The 13470-nt window shown below is 49.8% G+C and overlaps 1 protein-coding gene across 2 annotated transcripts in view; it reads left to right on the plus strand.

The window, feature by feature from the left end:
• Positions 1–13470, plus strand: part of CREBBP (CREB binding protein) — a 121748-nt gene that overhangs the window by 45845 nt on the left and 62433 nt on the right. For both annotated transcript variants that reach the window (XM_052636013.1, XM_052636012.1), the window contains exon 3: positions 7274–7450. In XM_052636013.1, the coding sequence (XP_052491973.1) occupies positions 7274–7450 (177 nt within the window). The remainder of the gene's footprint in view (positions 1–7273; positions 7451–13470) is intronic.

Genomic DNA, 13470 nt, shown 5'->3' on the forward strand with positions numbered 1-13470 from the left:
TGTGAGCAGGTGCCACTTCAGTCTCTTTTTTGTGGGAATGTTCTTTCTTACTCAGTTCTTCTATGTTTTGATTTAAACTTCAACCCAGGAACATTAGTCTAGGGTATTTTGACTGTATATTGTTTCTGCTTAAAATCTATTTTAAGTTCAAAGTGAACATTCTAACTTATTTTTTGCTGGCAAACAATCTAGAATGAAAACTGAAAATTTTGTGATTTGCTAGGACAGTTAGAACACAGTTGTCTGTTAAAAGCGTCTCTACAACTAGTAACTGCACAAGATTGTTTTTGTCACAAGTTTATTTCATGTTTCTCTGAAAATGTCTCATCATCAAATGCCAATAGTCCCAGCTGGCTTCTCCCTCTGATCCTGCGTGTTTGAACCACTCTTCACTATCATGCATTCTCTGAAAAATGTTCGTTGGTTTTATTAGTATTATGCATCTGGTGTAAAATAATTCCCCCCGGAGCCCAGTTGTAACACACCAGCCAACAGCTACAGCACCTGCTGTACATGTGAGTCACTCTTCTTGTGCTTCATGTATGTGAGCCCACTTAATTCTAACACGACTCTAAGTGGAGGCAGCACCTCCTCTTATCTCCATTTTACAGACAATAAAACTCGGGCACAGAGATGCTTAAGTAAATTATCCAAGGTCACACGCCAGCAAGTGGCAGGGCCACCCTCAGACCAGGTAAATATCCCCAGCGTCCACAGACTTAACCACAGTGTCTTACTGCCTCTCAGAGTGAAGTCTTGTTTGTGGCTGTGTTCCAGTAAAACGTTTGTTTGTTTTTTCAAAAATAGGCTTTGAGCTACTCTGGCCCTGGGGCCATGGTTGCTGACGCCTGGTCTTCGTGGACTGAGCCTGTCTCTGTCTAGTGGTGCCCAGAGCTCGAGGCTGGCAGTGTGAGTCCGGGTGGCTCTGTGGGAGCAGGGGGTGACCCGTCTCTGCCAGGGGCAGGGCCTCGGGGCGGGGTGGACGAGCCTCTGGCAAGTTCTCCAGTGACTTGCTGTGTTCCTGAGCTCTCTGGGCCACCCTTTCCTCATCCACGAAGTGTTAAGTTTTAACTAGATTCTCTCTGAGGCCTTCCAGCTGACAGTTTTAACCTGTCCTTTTGTCCCTCCTAAAGTTATCACTGAAGGCTGTATTTTGTTTTCTTTTTCCTGATCAGCGTCAGTTACACACACACACACACACACACACACACGTGCGCGTGCAGTACTTCCTCTGATCTTTCTGCTATGTAGTGTGGTTTTCAGTGTGTATCAAGGTGTGAGGAAGAATTCAGCTTTTGAAAAAACGTGTTTAATGGGCTCATCAAAACCACATCAGACTCAGTATCGGCTGCCGGCTGACGTGCTGGTGGGGCCATGAAGAGAAGCCTGCTTCTGGCTGTCCTGCCCCTCTCCTGGACATCCTCCCTGTTACCATCATTCCTGATGCGCTCAGCTGGTCACCCAGTGTGTCCCCATCAAGCTGTTAGCTCCTAAATGGTTGTGATCTGATCCTTCCTGTGCATGTGTGTTGCAGGAGGCCGTTTGGAGACGGAGGCTGGGGAGAGTTCCTTTGTGAGGGTGGTGGTTCTGTGGGTGGTTGATGTCTCTAGACAGGAGTCTGTTCCTGGGAAAGGCCGTGTACGGCGGGGGTGTGTGAAGTCTGGGGGGAGCTTGTCCTCCCGTGAGACTCCGGGAGCTGCCTTTCCCAGGGCAGGTGTCCTTTTACTTTAGGGGATCTTAGGACCCCTTTTGAGAACCTAATGGTGGATCTTTTCTTTCAGAAACGTATGTCACACAAAATGTGTACAAGCGCGGCCGCCCTAGCACCCCTCCCCACATCAACTGCCCGGCGGGCCCCGGCCTGCCCTCTCGTCCCCGGGGAGTTCGGGTGGCCAGTTGCAGGGAGGTGAGGCTGCACCATGAGGTGGCCCTGCCTGCAGGGAAAGAGTTTCTCCGTTCCCATTCCCTCCAAAGGGGTGGGAACACTGGCTTGCTGCTGTGGTGGAGACTCTGCTGGGGAGGAGCCTGCGTGACCACGGGTCCTCCCCCCTCACGCCTGAGTGAGTTCTCTGGTGTTCAATTACTACCTTACTTGATTCCCGGAGTGAGGGCAGCAGCAGAGATCGTCTCCGGGTTAGTGTAGTGTGTGGAGAGCATCTCCTTGCGCTCTGGGAGCTCACAGCTTGTGTTCTTATCAATAATGTTGGTAGTTGTCATAGTCTGACACAAATAGAGGATGAAAATATTTGTTCCCACACTGAGGTCAGCAGAGGAGGCCGTTGGCAGCCAGAGGGGACTGTAGGCGCTGATGGACCAGGGTTGCAGAGCGCTGGTGGGAGGCTCTGGGCTGGAGCCTGGCTGAGGCCTTACACCAAAGCAAGGGGTTTGCTGGCCTAGGGCGTGCAAGCGCAGAGTGCTGTTGCACAGCCAGGCTGGGGTGTTGTCGCGGGGCACAAAACTGTGTTCATCCTGTAAGACCAGCTTCGAGTGTGTGCTCTCTTTGTGCTCAACCTTTCAGCACAGGCCAGTGGACTGGTAGCCTGTCTGTTGCAGCCAGTAGCTGAGATCCTCATGTTAACTGTTTGAAAGACAGAAAGGAGCCTGTTCTGCCTCCTCGAGTGCCCCCTGAACCCAGGGGTGACCCTCATCTGTGCCTGGCTGCGGTGACTGGGTCACAGTGCTTTGACCACACCTCCCCGCCGTCGCCCCCGCCCTTGGTGTTGATGTTGGGGGTTCTGTTATTCTGGGCCGGGCTGCAGGATGTAGTGGTCTCTTGGATGTTCGTTTATTTGGGTTCTCTCCCCAAATACTAATCAAGTACCCACTATGTACTGGGGCCCATGGACACAGAGCAGACATAGATTCCAGGAAGGCAAGACATTTCATCCTGGTTTTGTGCCAAAGACAGATTTAGTCTAGATTGTCATAAATATTATCATGACAAGTAATTGCACGGAGCTGTGTCCTATTATAAATCTTCCCAGTGTGTCTGCACCCTGCGTCTGTCAGAATGGAGAGAGTACGTCTACTCTGTCCTGCTTCTGGGGTAGTGGTCACTCACCTGTTGGGCCAGCAACTCAGAACTTGAGCTGTTTTTGATTGATGGACCAGGCACCGTCACCAGAATTGGCTGCCGACACTGTCTTTGTTTTGCATGCTGTGTGTGCAGGCGGTGTTCAGGTTTGCTGAACTGAGCCCTGAAGACCGGCTTCCTCCTCTGGTCTCGTGCTTCAGAGCCCTGCCATCTAGGGCGGGCACAGGCGCCAGTGCTGACACTACTTTGGGGGGGCAGGTTTGGGGGTTGTCTCCCTGGTACATATGGCTGTAGTTTATGTGTCTTTATTCTCTTGGTGAAGTGATAAACAGCTAGGAAGTAGGTTCTCAAATGGTTGATAGATAAACTTGATCATAGGAATGCTTTTTCATGGGAAAACGTGGTAGACTTATAAAGCAGTATTTAATTTAGATTTCATTCTGGGAGAAATTGTCTTTTTCCAGTGCTTACTGTAGTTAACTTTCCCTATTTTCTAAGATTCAACTTGAATTAAACGTTTAAAAGGGCTCTGGAAGAATAGAGTGAAAGGATATTTTAACATGTATGGGCTGTTGCTGAATGAGGCAGAATATAAATACTTAGTTATAGGCTTTAATTTGTTCATATATAAATTGCACCATTAACTGAACGGTTGCCTGTTTCTGCCGTTCTACTTTTCGAATTTTATTGAGAAGACTATGTCTTGGTTTTGGAGCAGCCTTAACCAAAAATCTGATAAACTTCAGTTGAAAATAAAATAAAGTTTACTAAGTTGCTATCAAGTAACTGTTGGGAAATTAAAAGAAATATGTAGATTTTATTGATTGGAGTTAGACAAACATCTTGATTTATACAGTTTCATCGTGAGTGTGGGTGCTAAAAAAACCTGTGGTGACTAGACTTGGGAATGTTCAATCTGATCAAAGGAGAGTAGATACAGACAGGAAATCAAAAATCTAGAAATCTCTGGACATGAAAGGGGTTACTCAGAACTGCAGGCTAGGACTGGAGAGCAGCGTTCCAGTTCTCCCAGGCTCTGCCAGGAGATAGCTAGGACCAGGAGGCCTGCTTGGCCGAAGGCTGGGGGGACTGTTAAAGGACTGTCCTTGCCTGCCCTCTGTTAGCTCTGATGTTGAAGAGAGTCTGGCCTGGACCAGGGAGCTGAGGTTGACCTTGGAGCCTGATCCCGTGGGTAGCCAGGACTCACTTTGGTTCATCTTTGGAGTGTGGTGTCATGAGGGTGGGATTTTCCCCTATTTTTAAAACGCATCTTCTCTGTGAGCTGGCCGTTCCTTACCTGAAATCTCTGATCCTTGACTTCACCTTGGTTCTTGCCCCATGAGGGTAGAACCCACGTTGAGAGGTTTCCTTTGCTATGGGATGGCCAAGAAGAAAAAGTGAGAACAAATTTCCTGATGAAGCCTGTCAGAGTTCACAGCACTGGTGCTTCGCCTCAGCGACTCACCAGGCAAGTAGTAGCCAACCGAGCAGACCACATATCTACCAGGTGTTCACCCTGGCAAGGTGTGCGTGTGAACACAGTGCAGATGTTTGCAGCACCTTAGATGTTTTTGACAAGCCTGATGACCTTTGAACCACATGGGCCCCCTCTGGCAGCTCGTGGGCCTCCTGGCATTCACTTTGCACTCTGTGCTGAAGGACCTGTCTGGGACAGTTGGATCTGTGCAGGGACAGATGCCTTTACTTCGCCCCCCCACCCCCCCAGCTCTGCCCATTCTGGCTCATCAGTAGCAGAAACTTCAAAAGAACATTGATTTTTCTTGTTTATCAGATTGGTGGTTACGAGAAGCGAGCTCCATGCATGCAGGGAAATTGCACGCATTGCACTCTGAACCAGGCTCGGCTCACAGCAGCACCCAGTAAACGCTGGCTGGCTGTGGGCAGAGATTCATGGAGGGCGAATAGATACCTATCTCTTGACATACTTGGTCCTAAATAGAGAAATTTCAGATGAAATTTAGGAAATGGAAATTACAGCTACTTTTTCCACAGATTCTTGGGGCTCTGAGAACAGTGCAATAAAACAGCAATTCAGACCTTTTGGCAGTCTAATGGTTAAGAATCCACCTGCCAGTGCAGGGGACGTGGATTCGATCCCTGGTCCAGGAAGGTCCCCCATGCCTCGGGGCGACTAAGCCTGTGGGCCACAGCTACTGAGCCTGTGCTCCACAGCAAGAGAAGCCACTGCAATGAGAAGTCCCTCACTGCAGCTGGAGGGCAGCCCCCACGCACCACAACTGGAGAAAACCCGTGAGCAGCAGCAAAGACTAAGTGCACCCAAAATAAATAAATGTTTTTTAAAGCAGAAATTCTACAAGAAATGATCATTATGTAGCCTTAGTTTAGTGTAACGCTTCCCGAAAATACAGGGTTTTGGTTCAGTTCTTCTTCGTTTTAGATAACAACTGCAGGAACCTAGCTGAAAATTAGAAATGTCCTTTATGTTAAAAAAAAAGTTTGTCTGTTAAATCTCTCCTTGATTAAGTCATGTGAATTTAAAGTGGAATCTCCTTGTGGGCTTTGTGGAGCATTTGTTTTTACTTCAGTTTACTCAAGTTGACTTTGAGTTTTAGTTGTTCAAATTCGTTTCAGTTTACTCAAAGCAAATAGGGCAAAAATGGTAGCTAGGATGTGTTTATGTTCAAAAAATGAGAGTATCAGCTGTGAGGGTACATGTGGAAACCACCAGTACCTATGAAAATGCCAGACAAGATCTTTTTGGTTACAGTCATTTGGTTTTGTGTTTTTATGTGGATATTTCAGCAGAAAAGCCTCAGTTGTGTTGAGCATCTATTTGTTTGCAACCTAGAATTTTAGAGCCGAAAGAAATAATGCAGTTGCCTTGTGCGAGACGCTCATCTCTGAGGTGAGGGAAAGGAGGGAACCTAAGTTAGCCTGTGTGAACGGGCTGGTGCTGCAGTCGCCACGTGAGGTTGGTGGAGAGAACTGAGCTGTGATTTCTTGAATGGAAACTTTCCCCTAGGGAAGGGGGGGTGGTCTTCTCTTCGGGGGACTCCTGCCTCCCCGTTGCTAAACCTCAGATGCACCAGGACCCCAGAAAAGTAAAACAGGCAGTAGGGAGCAGATGGGCTGTTGCAGCTTCGTGAGAGAGCAAAGACGGGCAGGCTAGAAAAGCCCGTCTCTCAGTAATGCGTCTCTGCTGCTGCTTCTCCAGGGGGCAGCTGAGCAGCAGGGCCTCCCCGTGGCGACTCACACATGTGGAGGTTGGAGCTGAGGGGTCCTGGTTGTGGCCTCTTGACTGCAGGGGACCCCCCGAGGGGGTTGCTGACCCCCTCCCTGAGGCATAGGTGGAATCTATCCTCCCCACTCTTGGCTTTGTCTACTATTTAGATTATTTTATTTCACTGCCAGTGCAGGAGACACAGGTTTGATCCCTGGATCGGGAAGATCCCCTGGAGAAGGGAATGGCTACCCACTCCACTATTCTTACCTGGGAAGCCCCATGGACAGAGGAGGCTGGCGTGCTACAGTCCTTGGGATTGCAAAGAATTGGACATGGCTTACTGACTAATAAGACTTTATAATGGAAAACTCCAAATAGGTACAATATTAGAAGGGCTAGTATAACAACCCCCCGCACCTGTCCCTGGGTGAGGAGTCACCAGCATTTGTCCAGTCACTCTCTAGGAACACTACCTCTTGCTTCGCAAGGTTATTTTAAAGCAAACCCCAGACATTATATCGTTTCTTTGTCAGTATTTCTACTGTGCATTTTGAACTGATGGAAACTTAAATCTGATTGAGGGAGGTGGTAGCTGAAAGAAGCTACTTACAGAGTAATTAAGGATTAAGCTGAAGGAGCTCCCCTTTGTCAGTGACTCGAAAAGGTTTTGTTTCCACATGATCTTCTGACTGTCAGTGCCTCAGTCAGCATGGGGGCACGGAGAGGGAGTCAGGCTTAGGGGTGAGGGTAGAAGAGCATGGGCTCTGGGGTGATGTTTAGGAGGAGGGAGCAGACGGGATGCTGGGAGCGGCTTTGCTTGTCTTCTGTCTTTAGGCTGTAGCCGTTTGAGCAAGTTGCTCTGTTCATAATGCTAACTGTGAACCTTGAGAATGCACCTTTAATTTATAATTGAAATGAAGGTTCAAAAGGGAAGTAATGATTTTTGCTTCAGTGGGTCACAGTGAACGTTTCTGAGACCCTTCCTTTCATAAGTGGTCATGTCAGGACGGCTGATGTTGCTCTTTCTGTTTCAGATGGGAATGACTGGTAACACAAGTCCATTTGGACAACCCTTTAGTCAAACTGGAGGGCAGCAGATGGGAGCCCCTGGAGTGAACCCCCAGCTGCCGAGCAAGCAGAGCATGGTCAACAGCTTGCCTCCCTTTGCCGCAGACATCAAGAACGCTTCAGTCACCAACGTGCCAAACATGGTGAGTCGCCCTTGGTCTCAGACTGTGGATCTCCAGTGGGCACTTCGGTGTGTGGATTCTTATCGTGCAACAGTGAAGATCTAAAGCTTAGAAGTGTGTTGTGGGTGATAGGAAAATACACACACGTATTTCCTGTGTGTGTGCTGTCTCTGTGAGTTTAATTTTCTATGATGAGCTGCCCGTAAGGGGCTAGTAAAGATGATTCAGCTAGTCCCCCGTGGTCCCTACCAGGAGGGAGGGGTTCATGAGTCACTTTGACTTTCCTCCAGAGTCACCCTCTCATTCAATAGGAGAGCTGAGAGAATGGGGGACATGGGCTTTTTTGGCTTTTTTACACTTCCTGTCTGTCAGAGGTTGAGGCTGTCAGTAGAAGCCCATCAATTTGTGTCACAGTCAAATGAAGGACATTTATCTCAGAGAACTGTGCCTTGTCTTGAGACGTGTGTGTGCTGTCTGACTTGACAGATGGCTTCACGTGTCTTCATTCTCCCTGAGATTTCCTGCGTATAAAATAGAAACTGTCCTTGTAACTCTCGATCTCACTAACCCAGGGATCAGTGGGAAACAGCTCCTTTGTGCTGCAAGATGGAATCGCTTGAGGTCCAGCCACTCACGGGAAGTGTGTTCTTCTGTCGGACCTCACTGTGCACACGTGGCCGCTGCGCCTCTGATGTGCCTTTGCTGCGGGGTCAGGGCCTGCAGCAGCCACTCTCCCTTCCCTGGGCCAGCCCCGGGGCTGCCAGCCACGCAGCTATGCGGAGCCATCTGGGCTGACTCAGAAGAAAGCTGGGGGTTATATTCAGAAAAGGTGGTTCTTTGTCTTCTGATTTTTTAAAAACTGTAATTTGAAGTATTTGTTGTCAAGATATCCCAGAGAATTCCTCTATCACTATCACCTGCTTCCCTGGATGTTAGCATCTTCTGTAACTTGGGACAATTTGCCAGAACTAAGTACTTACAGTACTTAGGAGTCTGGAGGTTGTTGGAAGCAGAAAGAGCTAGGTCTCTTTCTCTTTTAGATAAAAATCAGGAAGTGGAGTGATACCGAGGTGTCCTCATCAGGTTTGCTCTGTTTGCCACATTCTCACATCTTAAAACAAGAGAGAGGAAGAGTGATGAGGCTTGTCCTCAAGCTGCTCCGAGTTCCGACCGCTTCTCCTTGTCGGCATCCCTGTGACTCTCCTGGGTCTGCTTCTCTCCCTCCAGTAACTGTGTGTGGCCAGGATCACTCTGTTCACAGCCAGGCAGATCCAGAACTTAAGGCAAAGCCCACTGCTTCTTCCACGCCCCCACCCCCACCCCCCACCCCCCAGCCCCGCTCTCCCTGGCCTTGCCTCCCGCAGTCCTCACTGGGGGACAGTCGTGTGGACTTCAGTGCTGCTGATTGTCCCCTGGGTTTGCTCAGGAACCTGGAGCACATTTTGGCTTCGGGAGTAGAAGCGTTAGCTTTTCACAGACATCCTGTGTTTTTCGTCTGGGAAACTGTGACCCAACTTTTTCCTCCCTTTTCTTCTTGAAAATTTTCTCCAGCCCCACTTTTTCACCCTCTGTCCTTCACGCACAGTCTCGTGGCAGAAACCCTTCCCTGTGGTCCTCTGCCCAGCTCTGCGGCTCCAGGGACTGAATTCCCGGGACTGGTGCGCTGATCAAGGGCAGGGTCAGACCAGACGGGAAAGAAGCTTCTCGCTCCACCTGCGCATGGCCTGGAGCTCTGGGCTGTGGAAGGGCTTCTGTCTGCTGGCACTTCAGAGGTTTCTCAGTTGCGCGGGCCGTGCTGTATGTTGTGGGATACTTAGCAGGATCCCTGGCCTTCACCACTCAGTGCTCCCAGCCCTCCCCCGTTCCCTTCCTTTCCCTGCCTAACCCCCACCACCCCCAGCCAGCCCCAGTTGAAAGCCCCTGCCCTGGAGAACAGTTAGGGGAGGCAGTAGTGATAAAATCTCATCCTTCTGTCTGTGAAGCGAACAAATGAGACCAGCTCTTCCCCCCACCCCACCCCGCTCCTTGGGCCCCTCTGTACAGCATGGTGAACTGGGGCAGCGCCTTGGTCTGTGCCAGCCTAGCCACTGCTTTCTCACGGGGACCTGGGTGGACCCAGGAAGTGACGCGCAGCTGTTGTCTTTGGAGTAAGGTCCTCAGACGTTCACCCATGAGGCGCCAGAGCTTTGCCAGCATGTATGTCTGAAGCCTCGGCCTTCGCGTTGTTGGGTGCGCACAGGTGCTGGCGGGGACTGTCAGAGGAGCAGGATGCGAGGGCGTGTCACTTGCCTGGTATCCAAGTGCTTTCTCATCATGTGTTCTACGTTACTCTTTCACAGCCTCTTGAAAGACATCATTCACCTCCCATTGTACAGATGAGGAGGCTGAGGGTTTGACTGAGTTTATTCAGGGCTTGTAGCCTGTTGTCTGCAAGGCCCAGAACTCTTTCAGTGGTCCTAGCCCTCATGTTTTAGGGGCTCTGAGCTCTTTGGGGGTGTTTATATCACTTACATCCGTTCCTCAAAACATATTTGGTGGTCTTCCTTGAACTTTCTAAATTGTATCCGGCCTGTTGGAGCTCAGAGATTGTTGTCTGCAGGAAGGAAGCAGTTACCAAAGACTTAGGTCTCTTTAGTTTAAAAAAAAAAAAAATAGAAAAATTTGCACCTTGAATGTACTTGTGGTTTTTGTCATGCTTTGGAGTGACCTTGTAAAACCCAGCGAGGCTCTGTGTGCCGCCTGGGTGAGTTCGGGCCTGTGACTCCAGCTCACCCGGTGCCTTGGCTGAGCTCTCTGTGGAGCCATTGAGGCACTCGGTCTTTGGCCAAGGGGCTCGTGCCTGTCTCCTCTCCATCACTGGGGGTGCAGAGAAAGCCAGGGGTGCGGACAGTCCTTCAGTTTGCTGCTTTTGTTGAGCACCTTTTCTGAGCCCAGGTGTATCTGGAATGTGGCTGTGAGTGATGTAGAGCTCGCCCCCATGGAATTGCGGGGGTAGGGGGCAGCGGTGGTGATTGAAAACAAATAATCAAAGACAGACTGCCCAAGCAGGTCTGAGTAGCACACAGAGGTAGAGTTTGACACGGGGACCTCCTTAGGTGGAACCATCAGAGAGAGAGCTGCACCAAGAATGGGGTTTAAGGGCAAGTTCGGGAGGGTGAGCAGAAGCCATGGAGACCCCAGGGCTCTGGAAGAGCATGGCTTGTATGGGAGCCAGCGGAAGTCCAAGGAAGGATGAGGGGGAAGTGGTGTGAGGTGAGTACTGGGGGCTCAGCCGGAGCGATCTCAGGGAGGCTGTGGGTGGCAGTGGCCGCTGAAGTGGTCCAGGCTAGAAGAGACAGGTCACAGTAGGGACAGGGGAGCAGACAAGAGTCTCCACTGGAGTGGGGTCACCACGAGAGATGACTTGGTGGGTGGTAGGGCCATTTACAGGGCTAGCAGAGGAGCAGGCTGGGAAGAGGGTGACGACGGAGAGGGCACTCGCAATTCCACCATAGACCTGTTCCTCTTGAGATGCTTGTGAGATGTCCAGGTGAGGAGGCCAGGCAGGTGGACGAACATCCAAGTAGGGTGGCCACTGTCCAGGGGGGCTGGCGATGTCCCTAAAGGTGGGAGAGGAGACTGAGAGGGGATGGTGACTGTTGGGGTGGTGAGCGAGGTGAGGACCGAAGATCGCCAGGGGAGTGTACAGGTAGATGTGTGGGTGGTCAGGGAGCGTGCCGGCTGTGCGGCCCATAGTCATGGAAACCTGTGGCTCGCCAGGCTCTGAGGTCTCCCTCTGGGATGTGCTGCCTGGAGCTCCAAAGGGCACAGAGCTCCCCTTGCAGATGGGGTCCTTGCTGAGGGCATCCATATCCCCAGGACAGCATTCAAGAGCAAATGCCACATCTCCCTAAGTTTTCACATGGATTTCATTGCAGCTCTGTCTTTCGGCCATTTTATTTGTAATTTCTTAACTTTCTACAGATTTTTGAAGTTGTTAGAATTTTTACCATATTATTACACTGTATTTCATGATTTTAAGATCCACTCCCCCACCCCCCCAACCCCGCCACATTGTAGCATCTTTGAAATCAGGATGTTTTTTAGAAATAGTCAAGTTTTAGGTCTAATAAGACTCAGTATGTATGCTATTGTTTATAATGTGAATTAAAAAGAGTTACAACTGTTAAATATATGTGTTCACTATCCAGTTTTCTAGGATTGCTCACATGGATGTAAGAATTTCAAAATACTATCAATTTTACTGATGAAGAAGAGTGATTTTGGTGGGGGCATAGGTTGGATTGTCTTTCTGTAGCCTGGCTTGAAGGTCCACATGGGCCGTCTCAAAGGAGAGGTTTGTCTGGGCTGAGCGGAGTTGTCCCAGGGCAGTCCTCTGGAAGCGGGGGCCACCTGACCCCTCAGTGACATTGCCCTTCTTGCCATTTTCACCTGAAAAGGTCATAACAGAGCATGGGAGCATTAGCAGGAAGGGGGCGGAATTCGGGTATCAGCTGGAACCGGATTGTCCATTCTGCTGTTTGCTGACCTGTGGGGTGTGGGGTTGTTTTGAAGGGGCCCCGTTTCAGGTGGGGCACCCCTGGGTTTATCTCACCTGAGAAGGTTTGGTGACCAGAGGGCCCCCACCGTCAGTTTCTCTCTAGAGTCTGCTCTGGGCGCCCCACTGTGGTCTCCCACAGGGTTATTTCTAACAGGAAGTTCATGTGTGTTGGGGTTTTTTGTTGTAGTTTTGAGAAAAACTAAGAACTATATTATGGAGGATTTGCCATTCCGAACTTGCGGTGGAGGAGGGACTTCCCTGGTCGCCCAGTGGCTGACTCTGTTCCTGCTGCAGGGGCCCCGGGTTCAGTCCCCATCAGGGAACTAGATCCCACATGTGGCAACAAAGACTGAAGACTTCGTGTCACACAACTAAGACCTGGCACAACCAAATAAATTAATTGATTTTAAAGACAGAGTTGTAGTGAAGGAAAATAATCAGGAGTGCTGCTCATTTAACACATTATTGCTTGGGGGATTTTTACAGAAACTCACACCTGTGGTCAGCAATTTGTTACGTAAGCGAATGTTGAAATGTTTCTGGTCAATAAAGTTCAGATAACAAAAAACGAATTAATACATCTCTGGTCAGTAAGTTTTTAAAATTGCTCACAAAAGGAAAAATAAAGTAGCTCATGGGAGTGGTGTTAGTTCTTGTGTCAGAGAATTGGAACCTGAAGGCTCTGGACAGGCCCCCCAGGCAGCTGCTGGTTCAGGTCTCTGAAATGGGGGAGGGTGACTGAGCAGGCCGCTCCGTGCGGAGGAGGGTCCGGCTGGAGTGAGCTGGGGGCAGCGCCGCTGGCAGCTCGTGGTGATGCGCCATCAGCTCTGGCCCTTCCGGGACAAGCTATGTGTCTTGGAGTTGGTTGTCTGCTTCACAGTGAGTCAGTGGACCCACTGCATCAGAGTGACTGGCCGCTGGGCTGCCCTATGTCCTCCTAGTTCGGAATCTCTTAGAGGACGGGGAGGAATCTTTTTGTCTCTCACTGTTATTTGTGAGACTTTTCGCTTTTGTCTTTCTCAGTTTTCCAGTGTGTGCCACCTACTTCCCTCTAAGACGGTTCAGGATAATTGCCAAGTAGATGGACTTGGTTTTTCTCTTGTGGTGGGACTACGCTCCTCCAGTGACTCTGGTGTAGATTAGGCTTCCAGAGACTCTGTCCCCTGCAGTGTCAGGGACCTGATGCCCAGATGCCCACTGGGGAGTGGCCTGCTTTGTTAGTCTTTGTGTCCACTTCAGCACTTCGGAAACCTTCACTCTTCCCCTCCCCCTTTTTGTCTTATTTTCTCATCATTTTCCATCTTCCATATCCAGTTTCCAATCACTGAGGAATCAAGACTTGAACTGATTGAACTTCATGAACCCAAGTGTCTCTCCCTGTTGTCGTCTTTGGCTCATCCTAGTTTTAGCTGCCCTTTAAATGCGCGTGTGTGTAAAGCATTGTCTGTAGTTCCTTGTCCTTCACACGCATGGGTCTAAAATCACTGGCACTCTGGTGTTT

Source organism: Budorcas taxicolor, chromosome 2, assembly GCF_023091745.1.
Source record: "Budorcas taxicolor isolate Tak-1 chromosome 2, Takin1.1, whole genome shotgun sequence".
Taxonomy (NCBI): domain Eukaryota; kingdom Metazoa; phylum Chordata; class Mammalia; order Artiodactyla; family Bovidae; genus Budorcas; species Budorcas taxicolor.